Consider the following 13588-nt stretch of genomic DNA (forward strand, 5'->3'; position numbering starts at 1 on the left):
GAGGAGAAAATACCCACACAAAAGTTATTAAAAAGTAATGAAAAAAGTATAATAACCTTTTTATTTTTATAAACTATCTTTAAAAAGACACTGGAATTAACCTTGCAAAGTCACCTCCAAGGCCTCCAGCTCTCATTTTAATTCTCTTAACGACTCCTCTTTATAGGAATCTAGCTCTAAATCCATAATGTCGTATCTCCAACCCCTTTAACCTCAGATTAAACAAAAAGGGACTCACATTCACAAGTAGATGTATACAATAATCAGAGTAGAGCAGAAATAAATCCAGTAGACAACATTAGGCCAGTTTATTTTATTTTATGAATAAAAGCAGTAGTTGGTGATTGAAAGAAGTTATTTCCTTGATAAGATGCCACATATAAAAGTTAGCAGGCTTTCTCTTACATATGAAAACAAAAGGCTTACAGAGACCACAAATTATCAAGTTCCAACTTCACTGGGACAATAAGCACATTAAAGAAAGTGCTAACACTGTGCTGGTATAAAAGCTATGACAGAACTATGATACACAGGACAACAACTCAGTTCTTGTTTCTCAAGACAAATCCTGATGAATCACTCCCAGAAAACTTCCCTCCCTGGCAGAGATCCATCCAGGTTCCAGGCCAGGAGGTAGTGTGCCACAGTGCCTTGGCTGTGGTCATTTACTTCCAACATTTCAGTCTTCAAGCAAGTAGTTAGGGTTAACTACTAAGTAGGGGTCTTCTTCATAGCTCTCACTTCCCTCTGTGGAACCTTTCAATCCACCTTGGGTGAGCTCAATTAGAACATGATCCTGTGAAACACAAGCATTTGTCCTTAGGTCTACAGCAGTATCACCAAAATTCTAGATACAGTAATCTTTCTCAATGTTTGCCACTGACATTTTCTTTCATTTCTCCACCCCAAAATCCAAGGACAAGGACTGCATCTTAAAATCACTATCAATGTTCTGCTAAACTCCCTTCCTATTAGAAGACTATTTCATACCATAAACTTCCTTTGAAAAATTAAGATACAAGTAAGCTCAACAGATACTGTGATTTTAATAAGCTTTCCTAGCATTTTACATCAAATGCTTGTAAATGTAACTTCAAAAAAGGACATGTTTAAATTTCAATATTACACAAACATTCACTAATATCTACATCTATTTAATTTTATTAATGCCATCTTAATTTTTTAATTATTGGCCACTGGATATTTTCATATACCATCAATTCTTTTCTTTCTTTCTTTTTTTTTTTTTTACAATTTATATACCAAAGGCTGGCCTGGAATTCAAGATCCTCCTGTCACAGCCATCTTAAGTGTTGGGATTACAGGCTTGTGCTACCACACCTAGCCCAATTCTACTTCTAATTAAATTAAGAACAGATAAAAACCAGGTGTGGTAGCTCACCTCTATAATCCCAGTACTTGGGAGGGTGAGGCAAGAGAATCTAGAATGTAACATCAGCCCCCAGTGACACCCTTTCAAAAAAAACAAAAATATAATCTAAATATAACTTATATTGGAAACTTCTTTACTCTTTTCTACCGAGTTAACATTCCCAAACCTCTTTGATTACAGATTTCAAACTTGTAAGGTGGCATACCTGTTAAGTCAACTGAAAATGTCCACAAATGAGAGAAAAGCGCCTAGCCAACCCCATGGAAAGAAACTTAGGAAATAGTGATTTGATTCTAAAAAGGCTGTCAAAGTTCCAAAGCCCCACGGTAGGAGTCCTGATGCCACGAAGGGGGACTAGATGCTAAAGCACTCACTCCATGTGCAAACACATTTTCCTAGGAAGCATGTGTAATCAGCACTACAGAACTCTTTTGTCTTCTACAGCAATTTAATTCAGGTGATGAACTAAACTTAAAAAGATATTGCTGATGTTAGCGGGCACAGGTGGCTCATGCCTGTAATCCTAGCTACTTAGGAGGCTGAGATCAGGAGGATTGCTGTTCGAGGCCAGTCTGGGCAAATAGTTCATAAGATCCATCTCCAAAATAACCAGAGCAAAATGAATGTGGGTGTGGCTTAAGCAGTAAAATGCCTGCTTTGTAAGCATGAAGCCGTGAATTTAAACCTCAGTCCCACAGGAAATAAAAAAAAAGATAAAAGATATGCTTGATGTAAATTCATCAGTTTCATGATGTGTTCTGATGAGGATTCCTTGCCCCAATCCCAAGAGGCACTACAGGGGGAAAAGCTGGAGCTAGGCATGGTGGTATACCCCTATAATCCCATCTATTTGAGAGGTGGAGGTAGGATCAAGGTCCAAAGCTGGCCCAGGGAAAGTGAGAGACCAGGAGTCTCTATTCCATTACCTTCATGGAAAACAGTCCTTTCTCCTCACTTTTATACTGTTATCCTAGATTCCTTTCCTAATAAACTTGTTACTTTTGCTACAAAAAAAAAAAAGAAAAGAAAAGAAAAGAAAAAGTGAAACCCTATCTGAAAAACAAGTTAAAAGCAAAAAGAACTGGGGCACTCAAGTGGTAGAGCCCTTGCAAGGCTCCCTGAATTCAATCCCCAGTGTTGAAAATAACAAAAAACTCTGCACACACACCCCATCTCAGTTTAGCCTGCTTTCATACATATTATTACAACCTGATCTGATTACATCTTTAATCATATGCTTATCTAACCCCACAGGTGAACAATTTTTCAGATGACACAACCCTGACACTTGACATGTAGAATATTTGCATAATGAGCACTGTAAAGTGAACTGGCATGATGGCTGACTCTGCCATTTGAACAGAAAATTCAATCATTCAACAAGTATTTGACCACTGTGTGTGTTAGGTACTACTGTAGGTCCTGCAGCTATAGCAATTAAAGTCCTTGCTCTCCCAGAATAAGCTTACATTCTGAAAGAGACAAACTGAGCATCTATGACAAACACCAGGAAGAAACACAAAGAAAGGTGACAGCAAGAGCAGAAGGCTGCTATATCAATATGTTAGGCAAGAAAAGAGTCTTTGAGGAGGAATATAGGAGCAGACACTAGAATGGGGAAAGGTACCTGGGGAGACACAAAGGCTTCCATATTTGGTATGTCTAAGGAACAAGGCCTGTGTCACTGGATTTTATTATCTAAATGGGAGCAAAGCACTGGAAGGTAGGGTATAAAAATAATTAATCTTCTAAAAAGACCTGATTGGCTACTGGGCAGAGCGCCAAAACAAAAGAGGACAGAGCTCTTGGGGTGGGTGGGGGGTGGTGGAGAAAGAGTCCAGGCATGATGACTTGGATGGACTGGTGAAGGTAGTGAAAAAAGAACAGAAGATTCAAGAATGATAACAAGTTTTTGGTCTATAGCAACTGAACAAACAGGAACATGAGGGAGGCATTATTCTATTTTGGAACAAATTAAGTATGAAAGGCCTATTAGTTGATCAGTAGGCAACTGGCTACACACATCTGGAATTTAGATGAGGGTGATAGCTAGAAGTATTAATGTGGGAGTCATCTGCAAATGGGAGAACTCATAAAATCAAATGGATCAAGAGATCTCAAGAGTAAGAGAAAGATTCAAGAAAAGGGACTAAGAGGGAATATCCAGGGATGCGAAGACTTGAGAATGCAGTGAAAATTTTATAGGAATGATATACTGTGACAACTGCTACTGACAGCTTGAGCACTGAGAATGACCAGCTGATTCCAGTGGAGAAGTAATGTAATGACCCTGTAAGAGTGGGAGCACAGACTAGGGAAAAGTAATCATGCTGCACTGAACACTTATCTGTGGTCATGAATTTATATAAAACTGGTCATATAAACTCTTTTATTCAGATAGTTTTAGCTGCTTAGACATAGGTCTAAAAAAAATTAAAATTTAACCAATGCTAGTGTCCTGCCAAACAAGACAAAGTTTAAAGAATAAGAAAACTGGGGTGAATATATATGAAAATAATAAAACCCACTAAAACTGTTAAAAAGAAAAGGGGAGGGCTGGTGGACTGGCTCAAGTAATGGAGTGCCTGCCTAACAACAAGTGTTAAGGCCCGGTGTTCAAATCTCAGTATCACCAGGATTTAAAAAAAAGGGGGGACCCAAGTATTATCCCCGCCCCTGCAAAAAAAGAAAGGGGGGGGAGAAGGGAGAGGAATTAAAGAGTACTACAGATGGATGAATTTGATCAAAGTACATTATATCCATGTATGTAATATCAACAAAACCCATTTATACAACCAATTTATGCTAAAAAAAAGAATGATTATTGGACTGGGATAAGGCAGAAGCTAAGGAAATGGCAAGGGTGCACATGGCTACTAATGGAGATGAAAAATAAAATGTTAAAAACACCTGAACAGAGGCGGAGGTGGCACAGCAGTAGCGTGTTTGCCTAGCATGAGCAAGGCTCTGGGTTTGAGCCCTCGCACTGCCAAAAAACCCACCAAAATACATCACTGACAAAAAAAAACCCCACCTAATAATAAAACACACACCTCTAATTCCACCACTCAAACAGCAACATTCCAAAGCCACCTTCTCAGATTTCACCTAAATAATTCTGCTTATTTTAGCAAAGGAAATAAGCCACTTACTTGCTGTTAATTCTCCTTAACTCATAAGACACTAACTCCATTCCTTATCAATACTAGTGGAAGTGCAGTTATATACTTACATAGTGTGTGAGTCTGTGAATGACTTTCTCTATGATTCTCTTTTTATTTATAAGTTCCTCTTCAGAGTCTATTTCTGATTCGATTTCCTTCAAGTACCAGTTAACAAGCTCACTCCTCTTTAATGCTGATTCATCCTCCTCTGCAACAAAAAATAAATTTTAAAGGGATTACCTTCTAGCAAACTGTATTGCCAATCCTTAGAGTTTGCACACACAAAAACATAATGTACAGATTAGATAAGCACCAACCTGGCAGAAAGTACATCTGCTGAAATAAGGTTTGCAATGTTCCAGCACAGGCCTGAAATAGCCTGTTATATTACTTGTATTAAAGTATACCTTACTTCATCCAAGAGGAAAAAAACCTAATACAATACAAATTATAAGAAACAAGTTTCCTAAAGCCATTTACACTTCGAAGTATGAAGGTCATTCCTATACTTATACCTATTCTTATACCCATGAGAATGTTTGTCAACAACTGGAAACATAAATTAAGAATGAAGCAACAGGGTCTGGGATGTAGCTCAGTGGTAAAGCACTTGCCAAGCATGTGCTAGGCCCTGGGTTCGATGATCTCAGCACCAAAAAAGAAAACACGCACACACAAAAAAGAATGAAGCAACAGTAAGAAAAACTTCTTAAATATAACCTTTCCTCTTTGAAAGGGGAACGCCTTATGGAACTGGAGTCAACTAAGAAGTGAAATTCATGGGTGGTCATTGAAAACAAAAAAATTACAAATTTATGCTAGGAAGCTTTACTGCTGCTTTATAAAGTTCAAGGTAGAATTCTCAACTCAGGAAATGCTAAACCTGGATAACATATCTATCACGGTTGAAAAAAAAAAAAAAAGAAAACTCTTCTTAGTTTGCAATTCTACCAATTGCAAATAAAATGTAAAATCAAAATAGGAAAATTCTAGTGGGTTGGGGGGTGAAACTCAGTGGCATCTATGTGTTTAGCATGTACAAGGACTTGAGTTCAATCCTCAGGACCACAAGGAAAAAAAAAAGAGGGAAATGACCCAAAGACCCAAGTATTGTATGCACATATGAATAATAAAAAAAAAAAAAAAAAAAAAAAAGGAAAAAATTTTGTAAGTTCTTCTTCAGAGTCTATTTCTCATTCAATTTCTTTCAAGTACCAGTTAACAGTTTTATTATGGTTGCAATGAATTTCAGTATTTGTGCAAATCCATGGCTTGAAGGTATGCTGCCTAAGTTAGAGAACAGCTATTTACTTGAGGACTGAGAACTAGTAACTCACTTGGCTGGTTAAGGAAAGAAGAGCTTACCTGTGGAATGTAGTGAGTGGAAAATAATCCTATTTTTGTTCCATCAATTGTATGCTTTGTTTAAAACTTAATTGCATGAAGAAAGAGAATGAAGCATAACATGAATAAAAGAACATGGGGGCTGGGGTGTAGTTCAGTGGTAGAGTGCCTATTATGCTTAAGGCCTTGAATTCAATCCCCAGTCCCTGAACAAAATTAGAAAAGGTTTAGGGACAGTGGTTTATGCCTATAATCCTAACTACTCAGGAGGCAATGATTGGGAGGATCATGGTTTGAGGGTGTGGATGAGGGGAGACTAGTGAGATCCCATTTTGACAAAGAAGCTGGGTGTGGCAACAGACACACCAATATTCATAGCCACACAGGAGGCACAGGGTAGGGAAGGATGCAGTCTGGGGTCAGTACAGGCACAAAAATTGTGAGACCTTACCTGAAAAAGGCCAGGGGCATGGCTCAAGTGGTAGAGAACCTGCCTAGCAAGTACAAAGTCCTAAGTGTGAACCCCAGTACCCACCCCCCCACAAAAAAGTAAACTAATTCTTTTTATGTGAGAAAAAGAGATAAAACCAGACATGTGTCCAAGTGGCTGCTCTGTTGCTTTCTCTCCTCTCACCAGTTCAAGGGCAGAAACTGCGGGCTCGTTTCCTCTATCATGAATGGGAGTCTGTGATGATGAAATATGCCTGAACGCTGGCATAGTCATCTGCGTACCTTTAGGTAAGAATTTCCCAATGCTTGACTATCAAACAGAAGTTTAAGTTCTAGTACAGAGCGCTTACTTAGAGCATATACAAGGCCCTGGTCAATTCAACCCCCAGTACTGTTTAAAAAAAACAAAAAAAACAAAAAACAAAACGTGATTTCATCATTTTTCCTCTGGCCCTGTGGTTTAACTATATGGTGATAAAACTATGAATGCATGGTAAAGCTGTAAGGGTAAGAAGTGTATTAGTTCACATAACACAATTTACTGATGGGCCAATGAGAATTTTACTCTACTTTCGTCTGATGGTACTATATATTTCTTGGACTTAACTTGTCTATGCAATTAAAATACTGAGAGTTTTAAATAATGCCATTGTAGAAATTTTCCATCTATGAAAACATTTGTATATGCTTCTATGTTATCAGATCCAAAAATTCTGCTTAAAAAAAAAATGACAAGGACATTAACATGAGTGATCTACTAAGCTCTGTCTGACAATGAACTTGTGGGGAAAAGTTCTGGCTATCAGGTTATGCTAATACTCCACAAATTTACTTTGCTGAAGTGAGCCTGTCTGATTCATCATCTCTTCCAACAGAACAATACATTATTATACTATTTAGCCATCAGAAGAGGACTATGTAAAAAACAGCTATGTAAGTAACAGTACTTAAGCAGTATTAGGTATAAACTCACCTTCTTCCATCTTTCTTAGGTGAAGCACAATAAGGTTAGAGATTCGGCAATACTCAGAGAAGCCCAGCCTTAAGGAGGGTTTGGTAAGAGTTTCCTGATTTACATCTTCACTGTAGCCGTTGATTCCACTCACAGGGGCAGGGCTGTCAGCATGACCTAGGTGAAAAGTTAACTTGACTCTTGTTTTTGTGCCTTAATATTCCCTTATAAAGCATCTGTAAGTGTACTCTTTATTTTTAATACTAATTTCAGAAAATGCATACAGTTAATCTTAGCATATAATTTTACAAATTAATTTGAAGCAAATTTACAAACTCATACCAAAGACAACTAATAACATGGTAGGAATGTAAGCGATGGGAGACTTAGAGTATGTAATATAAAAATCCATTTGCAGCACCAAAATATTCTAGTATTAACATGCTTGAAAAGTGTTTTTTTTCTTCCAATCTTTCCAGCATATATATTTAAATAAACTATTTAATTGTACTTTAACTTACTAACGGTTAAACCAATTCAATATAATTTCCCCCCCTTTTACTACAGATACTTTGTAACTGTCAGCAAGGGCACTTGTACATCTCAGAAGATTTTGGTCCCAAACTCCAGAACAGGCACAAACATCTCACCATTGATGCCACCTGGAGCCTCATCTACCTCCATTTGGGTCTCTTCCTCTTGATCTAGATTGACATCAGGTGTTTCTACACGGATGATTGATTTATTCAGTAACCGAAATGCTTCCTTCACGTGTTTAGGTTGGACCTAAATAGTAACCGTGAGGTAATTCAGTTCAGTCTTTTTGACATATTAAACAGATAAAACCACACACATACTTCCACTAGAATTGATAAAATGATAATACCATGTGTTGACAAAAATGAAAACAACTCACTCACTGCAGACAAAACCATGAGTTGACATAATTGTTTGGCAGTTTATTTTTTGTGGTGCTGGGGATCAAACCAAGGGCTTTACTCATCCTAACCGGTATATATGTATGCATGCATGTATGTATTTTGTGGTGCTGGGGACCAAACCAAGGGCCTTTCTCTCATGCAAGGCAGTATGTATGATGTATGCATGCATACATGTATTTTTTGTGGTACTGGGAATCAAACTAGGGGCTTTTCTCACACTAGGCAAGTGCTCTACCACCAAATTTAATTTTTTGACTCAGGTTCAGGTGATTCATATCTCACCTATAGAGCAGTATATATACTGTTTATTTTTGGCAGTACTGGGCTTTGAACTCAGGACTTTATTCTTTCGAGGCAGGTGCTGTACCACTTGAGTCATAATAAGCTGAGTCCTTTTTGCTTTAGTTATTTTTTGAGTAGAGTCTCATGTTTTTATCTGGGCTGGGCTGGCCTACACTACAATCCTATTTAGGCTTCCCATGTAGATAGATGTCAGGAAACACCCAGATTTTTATTGGTTGAGATGGGGTCTAATTAACATTTGGCTCAAGCTAGCCTTGAACCACGATTCTCCCAATCTCCACCTCCTGAGTGGCTAAGGATTAGAGGTGTGAGGCAGTGTGTCCACTTTCTTTCTTTTTCTTTTTTTTTTTTTTTTTGTGATGATGCTGGAATTTGAGTTTGGGATCTAAGCTCAGGACTTTGCTCGGCCCTGTTTGGATGATTTAAATGCAAACAATGAAACCATCTTAGAGTAATTACAGCAGCTTTTTTTTTTGTTTTTGCAGTGCTGGATTTTTAACTCAGGGTCTACACTTTGAGTCACTCTGCCAGGCCTTTTTTGTATTGGGGATTTTTGAGATAGGGTCTTGAGAACAATTTGCCCAGGCAGGCTTTGAACTGCATTCCACCACGTTCCTCCTGATCTCTGCTTCCTGAGTAGCTTGGATTACAGGCGTGAGCCACCGGAGCCTGGCATAAAGAATTCTTTTATAGTTTTCTACCTCCCTCTAGAGGTCTCTCTCTCATCTATTGAAATTCTACTCATTCCTAAGGATTAGTTTAAATATTTGTACCTCCATAAACCCTCCTCTTTCTTTAGGAATAAAGTAATTGATATCTGTACTCTCTGTCTGTGATGCTCTATCACAGTAGTCTTCCTCTTATTTTTATATACTTAATCACATACACATCTTGCTCCTACTAAATTAGCAGCTGTGACACAAGGCTCTCTTACTCATCTTCTACCCCAAAAAAGGTGTCCATTAAATGTTAGGCAAGTGAAACAAAATTAAACACTGTAAAAGTACTTTGGCAAGTAAAACACCTTATCAGAGAATTTAAAAACAAAAACAAAAAGAGCCTCACAAAACTATAAACCTAATCAATGGGATAAAAATGGTGACATAAGTCTGAATAGTGGATTTTTTGGAGAAGAGGACTAAGACTGCAAGGGGGACACCAAAGAACTTTCTGGGGGTTGGCAGAGTACCTCAAGTGGTAAGGTACCAACAAAAAAAAACAAAAACAAAAAAACCAAAGCAAAACAAAAAACACAAAACAAATAAACCTTCTGGAATGATGGAAATGTTTTGTCTCTTGAGCTAAGTGGTCACAGGGTATGGTTTTTTGTTGCATCTAAAAGAAAAAAAAAACAAAAAAAAGAAAGAAAAAAAAATCCAGCTCCCTGGCACCAGTGGCTTATAACCTATAATCCTAGCTACTCAGGAGGCAGAGATCAGGAGGACTGAGGTTCGGAGCCAGTTAGGGCAAATAGTTTGTAAGACCCTATCCTGAAAAACACCCAACCAAAAAAGGGCTGGCGGAGTGGCTCAAGTTGTGGAGCACCTGCACAGCAAGCATGAGGCCCTGGGTTAAAACATGAGTTGGGGGCGTGGTTCAAGTGGTACAGTGCCTGCCTGGCAAGTACAGGCCCTGAGTTCAAACTCTAGCGCCTCCAAAAGAAAAAATCAAAAACCTTTCACAAAAATCTTACTTCTAACTTTATGTAAAGCCATGTAAAAGCTGCTTTGGTTGAAGAAGAGATGGGAGATTTCTGCAATTCTTTATCTCTCAATACTACCATCTATCTGTGGAACCTAGGGCTCAAAGAACAATGTGAAAACCATGGGGCTAGCCTGGTGCAGTGGCAGGAGGATGGTGAATTATATGACAGCCTGAACTATATAGCAAGACCTTGTCTCAAACAAATGAAACAAAACAAAACCCAAAAACCTTTGGGGCTCAGTGGTACACTACGTACTTAGCACGCATGAAGCCCTGGGTTCAATCACCAGTACACAGTAACAAAACAGCAAAAAATACCATACGTGATGTAAATCTAAAAAGGAGAGGTCTCTTTGGAGATCAGAGGTTACACGGTCATATCTGTATCTTCAACTCAGAAAACTGGTACAATGTAGGTTTTAAATACATTATTTCCTTATCTATGATTATCTCATTGTTTTTAATCTAACTACTACACTCAAAAGATGCTTGATAGCAACCTTCTTAAAGGGAAAAATGTCAGGGTAACATCTTATGAGCATTCAACAGTTATATAAAAATAAACCTGCAATCTAATTATAGGTTATACCACACCAGATAAAAACATGCCTACAAGCCAACAAATCAATTTCTCTTTTTTCTCATCAAGTCAAAGTGATTTTGATACCTCATCACAACAGTGCATCCGAGCCATAGCTTCAGAGAGACGGATCATGCTCTCAAGCTGTCGAACTGTAATCCTCCATGAAGACTTGGTTACTCCAGAACCATCCCTCTGGCGGAGACGTTTATACTGTTCCACAATGAAATCCTCTGATTCTTTGGAAATCTGTTTCAAAAGAGCAGTGAAGCTAGAGAGACATTTCTCCTTGATGAGAGCTGCATTAAATGTAAGTTTAAGAGCATTTCAGGTAAAAACATTTTGGGGAACTTAAGAGGGTTGAAACTTTGAAGCCAATGACAAACTAATACAAGGAGGCCTGTGAATTCTATTCTATGTACTAATTTTATGAACATGAAGACAGCAGACTTAATATTTAAGCAAATGTTCATTTCTAAACTATATTTAACAAGCTGAAGCAATGGAGTAAGATGAATGTCTTTCTGAACCCCCTTTGAATGATCAACATACACTTAAAAAAGGAAGGATAGGAAGGTAAAACAGGTCCTGTCCAGAGGTGGCTAACAGTGGCAGGTAGGAGGGTATACAGAGAGAGTGAAGGAGGATGAATATGATGGATGGACTTCGTATATGTGTATGAAAATAGTAAATGACACCTGTTCTAACAAGGGGTGAGAGGAGATGAAGGAGAATGATGGGGGGGGGGTGATACCTAGTTAAGACATATTGTAAGCATGTCACAACACCCCCGCCCCATACAACTAATATATGCTAACAATAAAAAAATTTGAATGCCTTTTACACTGAGATATCAAAGTTCATTAAACAAATGACTTTACACGGTCCTTGAGGGTCAACTAATTTACTCATGTTGTCTTTGGGGGAAAAAGAAGCCAGCATATACATATTAGCTATTTCAATAAACTTTATAATCCTAGCTCAGGAAGATAGCAGTTCGAGGCTAGTCTGAGCAAATAGTTCTCGAGATCCTACCTTGATAATACCCAAAACAAAAAAGGGCAGGGGGAATGGTTCAAGTGGTAAAGCACCTGCCTAGTGACTGTAAGGCCCTGAGTTCACACCCTAGTACTCCCCCCACTCACACAAAATCCTTAAGTTTTTCAGAGCAAGGAACTCAGAATATTCAGGTAGCTTATCAAGGTCACAGAGGGACCATTATATAGTCATGTAAAACAGATGCTTTTCACACAAGTCACTTGTAACCCTTAGCTTTAAACGAGTGACTTCCTGTGTATGGGTGTAAGGGGAAGAGACAGAGCTAAAACAATGGATAATTAATAGCTAAGGACAACTCTCTAACTTCAAGTCCAAGTCAACTACAGAAACAAATTTTTCTTTTTTCATGTTCTATGTTACAAAAATGGCAAGGAACAAAACTGAGGCATATTGTGGAAGTTTATTTTTAAAAATAATTGCCCAGGGACTGAGGCTGTGACTCAAATGGTAGAGTGCTTGTCTAGCAAGCGCTAGAGTTCAATAACCTGAGTTCAAATCCCCCCCCTCCCCAAAAAGAAAAAAAAGTTAAGTATTTCAGATCCAATCTGGTACAGATGCAATCCAATAATCTGTATCAATTATAATAAAACAGTAATTTGAATTCATAGCAGCCTAGATGAATCCAATGTTTTCTTCAAAGACTTAAAAACATTCAGGATGCTACTGATTTAGGCATACAATTTTAAGATTCTTAGTAATAATGGTTGAAATAAAAGGACATTGAGTTTTTCAAAACTCTTCCATAAAAATCTTTTTATTTGCACCTAATAAAAAAGTGGAATTATTCAGATTTAAAAAGAAATCCCCTTTCTCGATCCTCTCTGGAGTAATCTCAGCACTTGGGAGGCCAAAGCAAGAGGATTTTGACTCTGAAGCCAGCCTAGGCTACATTAGTGAGAACCTATCTCAAAAAAACTAAAACAAGCTGGGTGCCAGCGGCTCATGCCTATAATCCTAACCTCTTGGGAGACTGAAAGCAGGAGGATCATAGTTCAAGACCAGCCTGGCAAATAGCTTTTGAGGCCCCCCTCTCCAAAATAACCAGAGCAAAATGAACTGGGGGCATGGCTCAGGTGATAGAGCACCTGTTTTGCAAACACAAAGTCCCAAGTTTAAACCTCACTAACACTCCCAACAAAAAAGTACAGGTTCAGTTAATTTCCATATAACCCAGTTGTTTACATCCCACTTTCATATATGCAACTATGCCTTATGTACAGTACAGAAGGGGAGGTTACCTTGGGTTTAAACTGTCGTGCAAAGAGAAGATACCTCCTGATATCATCAAGGGAATAGATACGATCAATTGATTCTTCAATTCTTGAATGCAAGTCTACTATACGCCTGGCAATAGCATAATCTGTAACCTAATTCAAAACAAGAAAGTCACATTCATCAGTCACAGCAGTTATCTATTCCCCAGGCAGTAAGAAATTATTTATAGCTAAAAACAAATTAACATGCCACTGAAAGAAGTGAGTAGGTAGCAAGTTTCTAAGGGAAGTCTGGTAACAGTTTGATTTAAAATCAAACTTTGAAATGTGTATCTTTGCCCCACTTTAAACATATACCTGCCTTTAATAACCACAGCAGAAGTAACATTTATAGGGCCCTTGTTACATGCCCGACACTATAGTTTTAAGTATATGTGGAAGGAGTAACTCATGAAATCCTCACAAAAGCACTATTAAGTAGATG

General features: G+C 38.1%; 1 protein-coding gene across 1 annotated transcript in view; it reads right to left on the reverse strand.

Moving 5' to 3' along the window:
- Positions 1-298: 298 nt before the first annotated feature.
- Positions 299-13588, reverse strand: part of Mcm6 (minichromosome maintenance complex component 6) — a 31365-nt gene continuing 18075 nt past the window's right edge. The window contains exons 12-17 of the mRNA XM_020156684.2: positions 13129-13257; positions 10919-11080; positions 7954-8089; positions 7325-7480; positions 4626-4765; positions 299-796 (exon numbers count right to left, since the gene is read on the reverse strand). Of these exons, the coding sequence (XP_020012273.1) occupies positions 680-796; positions 4626-4765; positions 7325-7480; positions 7954-8089; positions 10919-11080; positions 13129-13257 (840 nt within the window). The 3' untranslated portion in view covers positions 299-679. The remainder of the gene's footprint in view (positions 797-4625; positions 4766-7324; positions 7481-7953; positions 8090-10918; positions 11081-13128; positions 13258-13588) is intronic.

This window comes from Castor canadensis, chromosome 4 (genome assembly GCF_047511655.1).
Source record: "Castor canadensis chromosome 4, mCasCan1.hap1v2, whole genome shotgun sequence".
Taxonomy (NCBI): domain Eukaryota; kingdom Metazoa; phylum Chordata; class Mammalia; order Rodentia; family Castoridae; genus Castor; species Castor canadensis.